The sequence below is a fragment of the Schistocerca piceifrons genome, chromosome 8, assembly GCF_021461385.2.
Source record: "Schistocerca piceifrons isolate TAMUIC-IGC-003096 chromosome 8, iqSchPice1.1, whole genome shotgun sequence".
Classification (NCBI taxonomy): domain Eukaryota; kingdom Metazoa; phylum Arthropoda; class Insecta; order Orthoptera; family Acrididae; genus Schistocerca; species Schistocerca piceifrons.
Window position 1 is genome coordinate 59707303 of NC_060145.1, and position 12684 is coordinate 59719986.

At 37.3% G+C, this 12684-nt stretch overlaps 1 protein-coding gene across 1 annotated transcript in view; it reads right to left on the reverse strand.

Annotated features, from left to right (window-relative positions):
* LOC124711699 overlaps nt 1-2163 on the reverse strand; it is a 33755-nt gene extending 31592 nt beyond the window's left edge. Inside the window, exons 1-2 of the mRNA XM_047241900.1 lie at nt 2008-2163; nt 1728-1910 (exon numbers count right to left, since the gene is read on the reverse strand). Of these exons, the coding sequence (XP_047097856.1) occupies nt 1728-1910; nt 2008-2103 (279 nt within the window). The 5' untranslated portion in view covers nt 2104-2163. The remainder of the gene's footprint in view (nt 1-1727; nt 1911-2007) is intronic.
* Between the last annotated feature and the right edge of the window lie 10521 nt (nt 2164-12684).

Here is a 12684-nt window from a genome sequence, read left to right on the forward strand (position 1 = left end):
CGTATGGCGACACAAATGACTTCAACACTGCCCAACACCTGCATATCTGCGCGTTAGTGTTGACTGTACACTGTCCTTGAAGAAACATTGCTGTTAGACCAGGTTGAAGTTCAGTGCAAGGAACAGTATTTTGAGAAAGCACGTAGTCACCACCTGGGGAGCTAGTCCTCATGTCCTGATAACTTCTGCTTTTGCTTTGTGTGTATTGGCTGTGGAGTATGCCTCTCACCTGTGTGAAGTCCGCACCCGGAAGCTGAGTGGTCAGAGCGACAGAAGTTAATTCTAAGGGCCCGGGTTTGATTCCAAGCTGGGTTGGAGATTTTCTCCACTCAAGGACTGGGTGTTGTGTTGTCCTAATCATCATCAATTCATCCCCATCGATGTGCAAGCCACCAAAGTGGCATCAAATCGAAAGACTTGCACCGGCGAAGGGTCTACCCGACAGGAGGCCCTAGTCACACGACATTTACATTTACCTGTGTGAAGTATACTGCTCACCCCAAGCATTGAATGAACTACTCAAATCTTTTCGGGATGTATGAAGCCAATGCCATTGACAAACTAAATTGTTGGAATAGCTCCCTCCACTGTGCCATTGCTGCCAATGCGAAGAGGTTGAAGCAGAAAAGTGATCCCTGCAATCCACTGCACGATCATCAAACTGTTGTCTGTCAATTGAAATCTACAAAAAGCTTCACCATTAGGACTCGGCCGCTGGAGGGAACACTAGAATCTAACAGCATCACCAAATGGAAGAGGGAGATGCCACTGGACATTCTTGCAGAGGAAGAGCCCCAAAAAATGTTTTACCCTATGCTGTTGGGATATCATTCAGCCATTTTAGAGTGGGTGTCGCTCACTGCAAGATCAACTTGCACAAATGGGGTCATCCTTCCAACTCATGGAGACGTGCTGTGAGTGTGAAACAATACAGTGTCTGGACAATGCTATTAGTACAACCTTGCAAAACACAGGACTCACTGAAGGCAGATATCAAGACCATTGCAGTTGTGTTCTGGAAATGCTGAGCAAACATGGTAATGAATTAATGAGAAGAACAGAGGGAGAAGGTTTCTCAATACATAGTCAATAATACATAGCATCTTACATACATTTTTTCACAATGCAGGTGTCAAAACATGTTTGGCATCCACTAGCACAGATGGAGTTCTGTAAAAATGTAGAGAACTATAACAGGTCTGCATAGAAATTACAAGTTATTTCAGCTATCTGCAGGTGACTAATAAGTTTTGGTTTTATTATAGAATATCTTCCTATTACCCATCAGTTTTTTTCAATTTTTTGCTTTATTCTTGGGAGTTTAGCTTTATTAAAATTAATTTGACTACAGTTCAAGTACTTTACCTGCAGAAATAGACTGTATGGCGAGCAGTTTATCTACTCTAGTCTTTCGATTCGGTTCTGGACTGTGTCTCCCATGAGCATAATCCTTACTTTTCGTTCCATGAAAGATTAAATATTCTAAGCTAAAACCTTCTGTATGTAGGCCTTTGAATATTTCGCGGTACAGAAAACATGAAGATGCAATCCCACAATACGAAATCAGTTTACTTTCGATCAACCACACGCTTCATATGAATGCGCACGACTGTCAAAACCATATTAATAAGCAAACAGCCAATGGCCAACAATAGAATGTAAATAACATTTTTTCAGGAAAAGTGTTAACCTTTCATACACTGCATAAGTATTGTTTTAGCGCTTACTCTCAGTATTTTGCAGTCATCCTTTAACCGATAGATGACTTCATCAGGACGATGCAGTTCTTGTATTTTTGAATGATGAAGCTGAAGTAGATTCCAGGCAGCTTGTAAAACGGAGTCTAACATCTTATCTTTTTCAACTGCGTTGCTATACTTTGTCAGTGATATTCCCATGCACTCCAACTCCTTGATGAGACAAATCAAGCATGACAGTAATGTCAGTACGAGAAAAATGTCAACATTTTAGGTTATGGTGTGCGACAATCAATTAGTATTAACGTACATCGGATAGGTTATTTACAGAGCTGACTACGTCATCTTCATCACTACCAGAAGATAAATATTCTTCTTCGACTGAGTCTTCGGAAGCTGTTGACATTATTTACTACTAGATTGGTCGTCAACAATATCTGCTCATAGCAACACACTTTGTTTACGGACGACGATTAGTAATTTGAAAGATGACTGTTCTCCACAGTGTTGCCAACACGTAATTATTTTTTCCGTCAAACCAACGCCCAAGAATTCGTCAAAATGAAATATATCCATATTTTCTGGCAAAAATAAAGAAAAAATTAAATTTATTTTGAAACTTTACACTCATTACTTTGTTTACACATCGAGCAAGCATTTGAAAATCCGTCAAAATCAGATATCTCCGTATTAAAATTTATTTTAAACTTTATAATTGTTGTACATAGTCTACGAAACGGACAAACAATTAAAAATCCGCCGAACTCGGCCAAAATATAAAATATGTATTATTATATAATTACATCACATTTTAATGGAACAGTAACAAGCAAATTTAAATATGCTCCCTAAAATTTCGAGCATGCAGTCGCACACATTTAGCTTCTACTTCTAAACATTCCGGCTGCATAACGTCCAGTCATTTATTTATTTACATTTTCTTTGCATGGAGCCATCATAATGATGGCTTTAGCAAACATCAGACTTAATACTATGTGCTATATTTACACTTAAAAATACACTATATTCTGTAGCTGTTGCTTCTTATGTCTATTTTTTACATTTATCACATTACAACTGATATGCTAATTCCTCATGTTACAATCACTATCTTATAATTCGTTGAAAGAATATAAACATTTTTCTATTAGAAAAGATTTTAATTTTGTTTTAAAAACATTTCCCGTGTACCTTCTTAGAGCGTTTGGTAGCTTGTTATACCAAATCAAACCACTGATATATGGAATTCTATCAGTCATTTTTAACGTTGTTCTGTTACGGAATTAGTTACACTTTGTTCTAGTGTTGTGATCATGTACATCACTGCCCTTGACAGCTTCTATTGGTTGATTTTTAAAAGTATAACTATTTTGAAGATGTACAGAGAATATATTGTCAGATATTTGTGCTGCACAAACACTTCACGACATGAATCTCTATGTCCCAACCTATGTATATGTCTTATTGCTCTTTTCTGTAGTAGTTGTATTCTTTTTAAATGTACATCGGCTGCACAGCCCCATAGTTCAATTCCGTAATTGAGAAAGGGGTAAAGTGTTCCATAATACACTAATTTCAGTGTTTGGCTAGTAACTATCTATGCGAGCTGGCTGAGGTGATACATGGCACTACTGACTTTTCCGCATACGAAATTAATGTGTTATGACCACCGCAAATTATCATCAACATACGCACCCAACAATTTACAGTTACCATTTTCTGTTGCAGTGATATTACGCATACCATTCACATTGTTGTGGTGAGAACTGCCTGTTTTAAATGTCAGTAGTTGAGATTTGGTGACATTCACCTTGAGTCCCTGACCATTGAAGTATTTTGTTACTTCTGTTACACCACTAGTAGCAAGAGATTCTAGTTAATTAGATTCACTCCCATAGAACAAAATTGACTTGTCATCTGCATAGCTTACAATATGGGAGTTAATGGGTTGTGCAATGTCGTTAATATATAATGTATATAAGGAAGAGTACAGGTGCAAGGATTGAGCCTTGTGGTACACCTTGTAATACAGGTTCACTGGTGGACTGGGAGTTTATGATTTTATTATCTAGTTTGTATGACAATTTAGTGCTTTGCTTACGATTCAGCATGTATGTGGTTAGAAGATTCATGGCTTGATCCCCAATACTATAAGAATTTAGCTTTTTAATAAATACCCTATTGTTTTCCGTATCAAATGCTCTTGTCAGGTCCAAAAATATACCTGCAGTCTGCATCTTCTAGTCCAACAGACAGTAAACTTCACGGATGAACTGTGTAACTGCTGTGGTTGTACTTAACTCTTTTCTGAAGCCATGCTGCGAATCTACAAGCAGTTTATGTTTTGTGAAAAAGGCGCTTAGCTGAGAAAGGATAATGCTTTCGAATATCTTACTAAAAGTGGGAATTAGTGATACTGGTCTATAGTTGGAGACATCTTCCTTACTTCCCTTTTTATACACTGGTTTTACTACACTCAGTTTTAGAACCGTCAGACACATGTTTTCTCTAATGCTGCAATTAATGAGGTGAGTAAGAGTTTTAGAAATTTCTTTTAAGCACACTTTAGTAATAGCACTGGATACGCCATCTCATCCAGATGAAAAATTTTTCTTTAGCATGTATATTGCCCTGAGAACCTCATGCTCATTCACTTCCAAAAACTCAAATTCGGTACACTGGGTGAGATGTCATCGGGTCTCTCTCTACCTATGAATCTATAATATGGGTTGATTGTTCGCCAGAAATGAAGTAGTTATTAAAAATATTATATATAGTATCCGGGTTTTTTTTATAATGTTACCATCATGTCTTGTGCTGAGTGGTTTCGTGTTCATCATGTTGGGACCTTTTCGGAATTTGTCAATCAGCTTACAAGATGCTTTGCTTATGTTGTCAGACTGTTCTATTGTTTTGCTGTTAATCTGCTTTCTTAGGTTAACAATTTCAGTTGTAAAAGTTTGCTTGGCCCTATTCTATTTTACCTTGAAAATCTGCATAGTAGTAGCTTTATAAAGCTGGTTTAGATAATAAACTTGCTGCCTGAGCCTAATGAGATTTGGTGGAAGTTTTAGTCTAGGTCCTAGGATTACTTCCATTTTGACAGTGTTTAACTGCCTTCTGGATTTCTCTGTCTGGACAACTATATTCAGTAGGGTTGAGTAGAATTCATTCCATTTCTCATCCGACCCTTTTACCTGGTAAACTGAATCCCATTTCCCATTCGCTAGTTTGTCTTTAAGAGCACTAGTATTTGAGGTATTCAGCATTCGTTTCTGTAGCACAATTTTTGTTATTTTAGGCATAATTGAATTTATGTATTGAATCACCTGACAGAAGTTGTCAGAATAAAGAAAATCTACGTTACTGTAATTTACCTTATCTATAACATCTTTGTTGATAATAGCATAATCTATTCTGGTGGAACATGTGTCCATCACTCTGGTGTCAGAGATCACTATATTTACAAGATTGTATGAGGTCAGTACATCACTGAATTTCAAGTTTCCTATACTATTTGAGTTTGCATCTATATTAAAGTCACCTAATATAGTAAGGTCATTAAAACCTGCCTGACCAACAACACTACTAAGTTTATCCACAAACAGCATTACACCAGCATATGGTGGCCTATATACTCCACTTCATGCAATGCTAATTTAAGATCATTACTGTGGAGTACAATACCTGTCATTTCAATTGATCGTTTTTTGGTGTGGTGTTCAATAAAGGAAAGTTTTTTAGCTTCTATATCCTTATTAACATAAACAGCCACACCACCACCTTTATGGTTTTGCCTACAATAACAGTTTGCTAGTATGTAACCTTCTAATCTATAATATATTATTTCACTGCATTTTAGCCCATATACCGTTATTACCTGTACATGTGACAAGTGTTCCTCTATGAATATTTGTAGTATGTCTAGAATGTTTCTGAGATATTGCACATTTAAGTGCATTAACTTAAAGGTTGTTATCCCTTCTTGTTTATTTACCATCTTGCACGAATCAAAGTTGTTTGAGTTACACTTTTTAACACATTTTGCATCCACTGTTTTTTTAGAACTGCCCTGCAATGTCTGATCACTTATTTCACAGCCTGGCTTTTCTTTGCGTGAATGGGACTCAGTCATATCCGAAATACATCCCTGAAAACTATTTTTATGGTCCTTTATTCTAAAAAAAAAGTCTCGTGGTCATAGCCCAGAGCAATTGGAGCTTTCTCCACGCTGTCGTTCTCGCACAGTTTGCTTATGTGGGAAGCTAGCTTGGCCTTCCCTTTCCTGTTTAAGTGGAATCCGTGTTTTGTGTGTTCATCACGACTCATCTTACTTAAGTAGTAGTAGTAGTAGTAGTTGTAGTTTATTCATCCAGAGACAATTTACATGGCATGGATTTCGTCAAAAAATACATAGTATATATATATATATACACACACATAGGGTGAACAATACTATACAAAATACAGATGTGCATAGTGGACTACATAACATCAGACCACATTGAAATAGCATGTACAACTTTGATTATTTACATTGATGTATGAGAAAGACTTTTTACATGGAATACACAGTTGACATTTAGATATAACACATACAATTCTAGCACTTTTGTACATATTATTTATTTAGATCATAGCAACAGTGAGATAAAAATTACTATTGGCACAGAGTACATCAATATAATTGTTTAGGATGAAGCTATTCCAGGTATTCTTTTACACTATAATAGCAGTTGGTCATTAAAAATATGAATACTGCTTCTTTAAATGAAGACAATTTTTTTATTTCTTTTATCTTTACCGGTAGTTTGTTATACAATCTGCTTCCTTGTATGTTTGTTTGTTTCTGCGCCAAAGCCTTGTTAACTCTTTTTATATGAATGTCATTGCACTTTCTTGTGTTGTAAGTATGTAGATCCGAGTTGGATTGGAAATTGTTAATATTTCGTTTTACATTAATTACGCTTTTTTGTATATAGAGGCACGGTAGGGGTAGAATATTCAGCTGTTTAAATAACGGCTTTGAAGGAGTTAGCCTTGAACTGTTGGTAATTATTCTAACAGCTCGTTTTTGTAGAGTGAAGATGGTTTTGAGATTTTTCTTACTATGACCTCAGAAGATGAGGCCATAGGTAATAGCAGAATGTATATAAGCAAAGTAAACAGCTCTGCTACATTCCCTACTACATACAAAGCTAATAACGCATAAAGCAAAGCAAGCAGAGCTTAACTTATGCGAGAGATACAGGATATAGGATTTCCAGTCTAAATTTTCATCTATATGTACACCTAAGAATTTTGTGGTAGCAACTCTCACAATTTCTTTATTTTGTATTCTAAGATCTAGATCAGAGTGTGACTTTGCTTTCCTGTAATGGATATAATTAGTTTTAGAGATATTTATGGTTAATTTGTTCACTTCAAACCAATTTTGCAAATATTCTATAACTCTGGTTGCAGATGTTGGCAATACCCGGTTTATGTCAGTTACTACAATGTTTTTGTCATCCGCAAACAGGGTTATATGAGTACCATTTACTGGAATCTTGATATCATTTATGTAAAGAAGAAATAGGAGAGGTCCTAGAACACTCCCCTGTGGTACCCCTATTGGCACAGTCTGAATATCCGATCTGTAAACAATACTTTGGTTTTTACTGTTTGTTGTTGCAATTTCTACTACCTGTTTCCTATTATGGAGATATGACTGAAACCACTTTTTAGCTACTCCTCGTATACCGACATATTCTAATTTGTCTAGCAGGATATGATGTTGGACAGTATCGAATGGCTTTGAGAGGTCCAAATTTATTCCTATTGTACTGTTGTTCTTATCTACCCCCGTTACAATATTTTCAATGAATTGGGTGATGGCTGACTCTGTACTCATTCCTCTGCGAAAGCCGTGTTGGTTTACAGACAATAGATTGAATTTCTCGAGGTAATTTGTAATTCTGTTTTTCATGACTGTCTCTATTACTTTTGAAAATACCGATAATAAAGCTATTGGTCTATAGTTTCCCACTTCATGTATATTGCCCTTTTTATACAATGGTTTTACTTTTGCAGTTTTTAATCGTTGTGGAAAGACACCTTCTGAAAATGATATGTTTATGATGTGTGAGAGTGGGTCTGATATGACACTAGCACATCTCATCATGACTGAGCAAGGTATCTCGTCAATCCCTGAGGACATTTTATTCTTCATTGTTTTTATTATTCGATTAACTTCCAATTTGTTTGTGGGAGGTAACAATAATGAATTAACACTTTGTTCTTCTGGGATTGATGTTCTACTAATCTTAGAACAATTTTTATGCAGATTGAGTGGACTATTTATGAAGTAGTCATTAATGTAATTTGCTAAAGTACGATTTCTGACTAGCACACCTTGATCATCTTTTAAAACAAAGTCCTCTGGATTTCTAATATTTTTGCTTGTGCCTATTTCTTTTTTTACTACATTCCATATAGCTTTTGATTTGTTTGCTGACCCAGCAATTACACTGTCATTGTGCATTGTCTTGGCTTTTTTGATCACCTTCCTGTAAATTTTCTTGTACGTCTTAACATAATCTGTGAAGTGTTCATCTTTGTTATCTTTTTTGAGTTGACTGATATGTTTTAGTGTTTGACCAGATACTCTAATAGCAGGTGTTATCCACTGGCTTGTGTTCCTAGGCATGACATTGATCTTTGTGAGCTTTTTTGGGAAACACATCTCAAATAGGGTCATGAATGTACTAGAAAAAGCATTGAAAGATTCCTCGGTTGTTGTTTGTGCAAAGACATCTTCCCAGGTTTCATTAGCTAACAACTGGATGAAACTATTTACTTTTTCTGTATAGAAGTGCCTTTTGTATCCCCACTTATAATTTACTGCCTTGGGGATAGAGTAATTTATGTATGTTAATAGTGTATTGTGATCCGAAAGACCTAAGTTTACGTTTAGTGGCTCAGTGATACCATTCTCCATATTTGAGAAAATATTGTCTAAAAGAGAAGATGACAGTTCTGTTATTCTGGTGGCATCTGTAAAGAGTGGTTTCATGTGGAAGCTGCTGAGTATACTCAAAAGCTGTCTTTTTTCATCGCTTTCAATTAACAGGTTAATATTAAAATCTCCACATAAAAATAATATCAAATGTACAAGGCTAAATTTATCACACAGTTTCTTTAGCTTGGAATTGTTGTGTCGAATCTCTTTGATTACACACGACCACAGTGGCAAATCATGTCGCACTAACACGTTTGTGATCACAATGTTCGTTTGAAATACTTTTGGTAATATGTTACGGAAACATCGCAGGGCTGTCTTGCTTTCGTTTTTGTATACCTCTTTGCCGCCGCCGATAATCACAACGTGAGCGTCTTTGTTCAATTGACTTGTTTCTGTTGTAATATTCTCCATTACTGCATTTAACATTGCACCAGGCTTGATTTTCGCGAAAACTGAATGCTTTGGACGCATACTTTCGCGAAAACGTTTGGATAGATCTTTTCCATGACTGTCAGCATACAGAAGGAGCCCTTTGGTGCATCTTAAGGTTGGCAAGTTCTTTTTTGGTTCTTTAGCGGGAGTTTTGTGATTACTTTCTGGTTCGTTTATGTCTGTTGTGTTACCACAATCCGCTACTAGTGCTGGGAACTTGTTTGATAATGGTATCACTGGGGGTGTACTCACATGTAGTTCTTGCTTGCATGTTTTTTTCGGCACACGCCACATTTTCTGCGCGGAATGACCATTAACAACGGCGTTGTCTTGAGTTAGGCGATAATTCCGATCCACTGCTTTATATTTCGTTTCCAGCTCTTGATAGTTCCTCAGAAGTTCTTGATACTTCGTATTGATTGACACTAAATCACCTGTTAACACACTTATTATTTTTTCTTTTGTCTTTAGCGTGTTCGTTATTTCGTTTTCCGCGGCACTTCCGAAAGCACTGTCAGCATGTCCAGTCATGTTCGTCTTTCATATACTTCAAATTGACTTTGACACATTTATCATGGTACCAGTAATTGCAGTCGACACACAGGATACCTCCTTTGACCTCTTCACGCAAATTTTACAAACCTCACTATCTCTTTTTAGAGAAACTGAGACATCACTACACGAAAAAATGTTCACTCGACGCCATCTTGCCAAAGTCCATCTTGAGAATGAGACGACAGACAGATGGCTGGATAGCCTATAGCCGAAATATCAAAAGAAGAAGCCGAAATTATGCACACCCAAAATTTAATGGAGCAGTCATTTAAAGATATTTAATCACCTATGTTGATTCATCGACATCGTCCTCTGCCTCTACTTCAATTGATGTGCTGGACTGTTGGTCTACTCAGTACGCTGCGACGTAATTATGACAGCGCTTGTTCACATGCCTAACTCCAGCCAGCACTGTGAGAGTTGCGTTCACCATATTGGTTTTAAGTCTATTCCTAATGGAGGTTTTCACGTTGTTGAGCATGCTAAATGCTCTTTCGACCTCAGCATTTGACCAAGGTAACACCAAAAGCATCTTTGCAAAATCTGAGAGCTCCTGAATTGGATTTTGGGAACTAGCATCTTTATATGATGCGATCTCTTGCTAAAGTTCTGCTGTATTGTCGACATTTCTCCATTGAACAGCAGTTAATTTTCACCACTGAAAGTCAATTTTTGTTATTTCTGTGTCAGATAATGAAATCCCGGAGCTAGCAGGCTTATACGTCCTTTCACCACCCTCAAACACTGTTCTGAGGCAATTACGCATACTTTTTGCAAAACCTTGACATTATTCAGCAGTCGTCTCTGGAGCTCCTCTGCTACACAATGCAGAAAATTTTCGGATCTGCTGCAAAAAACGTTTTCGCTTTATGCATTAATTTTATATTCTTTCATCATATTTACCAACGAAACTTCTAATTCATGGCCTAGACAAATATTAGTAGATTTGTATTTTCTAACATCTACCGTTAGCAGATCCCCCTTATAACAGGGGACAACAATCAGCCTCATAAGACTTACAATAAGAACTTAAGTCTTGCAGTAGCTTTGAACAGTCTGCTGTACTTCATTGGCATGATTCATTGACCCTATGACATTCTTCTGGAGTTGGTCTAAGAAACAGAAGATAAAGCTTATTGATGGCATCAGAGCACATACTATATAATAGTTCGGCTGTGTAGCACTTAGTCTGGAATTTCAAAATGTGTCTGTAGTTCAAGCCACAGACTTTAAATGCGATTATCAGTAACTTCGGTCGATAGCCATCTTTTGCTTGATTGGTGTATAATTTTAAGGGGTTTGGCTCCATCATTTATTGCTTTAAACAACTCCCTATACACGGTTTGTCGCGAAGCAGATTTAGAAAACCAAAAATAAAAAATTTCCAAGAATTAAGAACTCAGGATTCCTTGGTAGCATTTGGGCAGCAGAGGGCACTGCTAACTGAACTGAATAGCAAACACAGGGGATCAATACAAGATTAGGGACCTCGCATTTCAGTTTCTGGTAAACCCCATTGTTAATACCCACCATTACTAAGGCAATATCCATATCAATTCCTCTCATTTGTTTAATGTCTAGACAATAATCTCAAAGTAATGACTTTACTGCAATAACAATACATTCAGCATTCCCCTGTTCTAGTTCAACAATTCCTAAAAACGTGGAAATATCTCTGTTTTGTTGTTCTGAAAAATGTCTGTAGATTCATCTGCAAGAAGACTGAAATGTCAATTACCAACATTCCTCTGTAGTTCTGTTTTAGAGTGCTGGAAGAGAATGTTCTGATCAAAGCACTGCTCTTTGTACAGTGTAGCCACATCAGGAGCAAGACGTTCGTACATATGTTTGATACACTGAAATGGCAATGTTCACTGACGTGAAGATGAAAAAGGTTCAGCTGCTTTTAAATGTTTCTTACTTTTTCCAGGCAGAAGTAAATATGACAAACGCACGTTCAGGCTGTGCTGGCAATATATACACCACACACTACTAGTTTCCCCGGGTATGTTTAACAACCAATCCTTTAATTTTTTATCACTTAACCACTGTTTTCTAAAATGTCGCACATACTGCTTGACATTCTTTTCAGACATGTTCAGTCAGTCATAAAAACAAAAAAAGAGCACTAGACACTAGCGTTAAACACACTATAACTCACAACAACACCGTAGTCCATAGCCTGGTATGCAGCTCCCCAGTTATGACTGGTAGCTGTCAGCAGCAGCCAGGAGAATTTGTGCCCTTGTGATTTGCAGATGTTCGTTGCCATTAATGCAGGGTACCATTGCCCTGTGTTGACTGCATTGTCGTCTTCTTTGTTGCTGAGATGAGCAATCTGTCTTTTGTTGTACTACATTCATTGTGATTTTTACGAAAATGGGTGATGATATACTTGTCGGCTCAACGCGGGGGCTACCCCGCATGGTTTTAGAAAACATCGTTCTTGTGCAACGCAGCTAGCTCTTTATTCGCACGAAGTAATGGCCGCTATCGACAGGGGATCTCTAGTTGATTCCGTACTTCTAGATTTCCGGAAAGCTTTTGACACCATTCCTCACAAGCGACTTCTAATCAAGCTGCTGGCCTATTGGGTATCGTCTCAGTTGTGCGACTGGATTCGTAATTCCCTTCAGGAAGGTCGCAGTTCGTAGTAATAGACGGCAAATCATCGAGTAAAACTGAAGTGATATCAGGTGTTCCCCAGGGAAGCGTCCTGGGACATCTGCTGTTCCTCATCTATATAAATGATCTGGGTGACAGTCTGAATAGTTCTCTTAGGTTTTTCGCAGATGATGCTGTAATTTACCATCTAGTAAGGTCATCCGAATACCAGTATCAGTTGCAAAGCGATTTAGAAAAGATTGCTGTATGGTGTGGCAGGTGGCAGTTGACGCTAAATAACGAAAAGTGTGAGGTGGTCCACATGAGTTCCAAAAGAAATCCGTTGGAATTCGATTACTCAATAACTAGTACAATTCTCAAGGTTGTCAATTC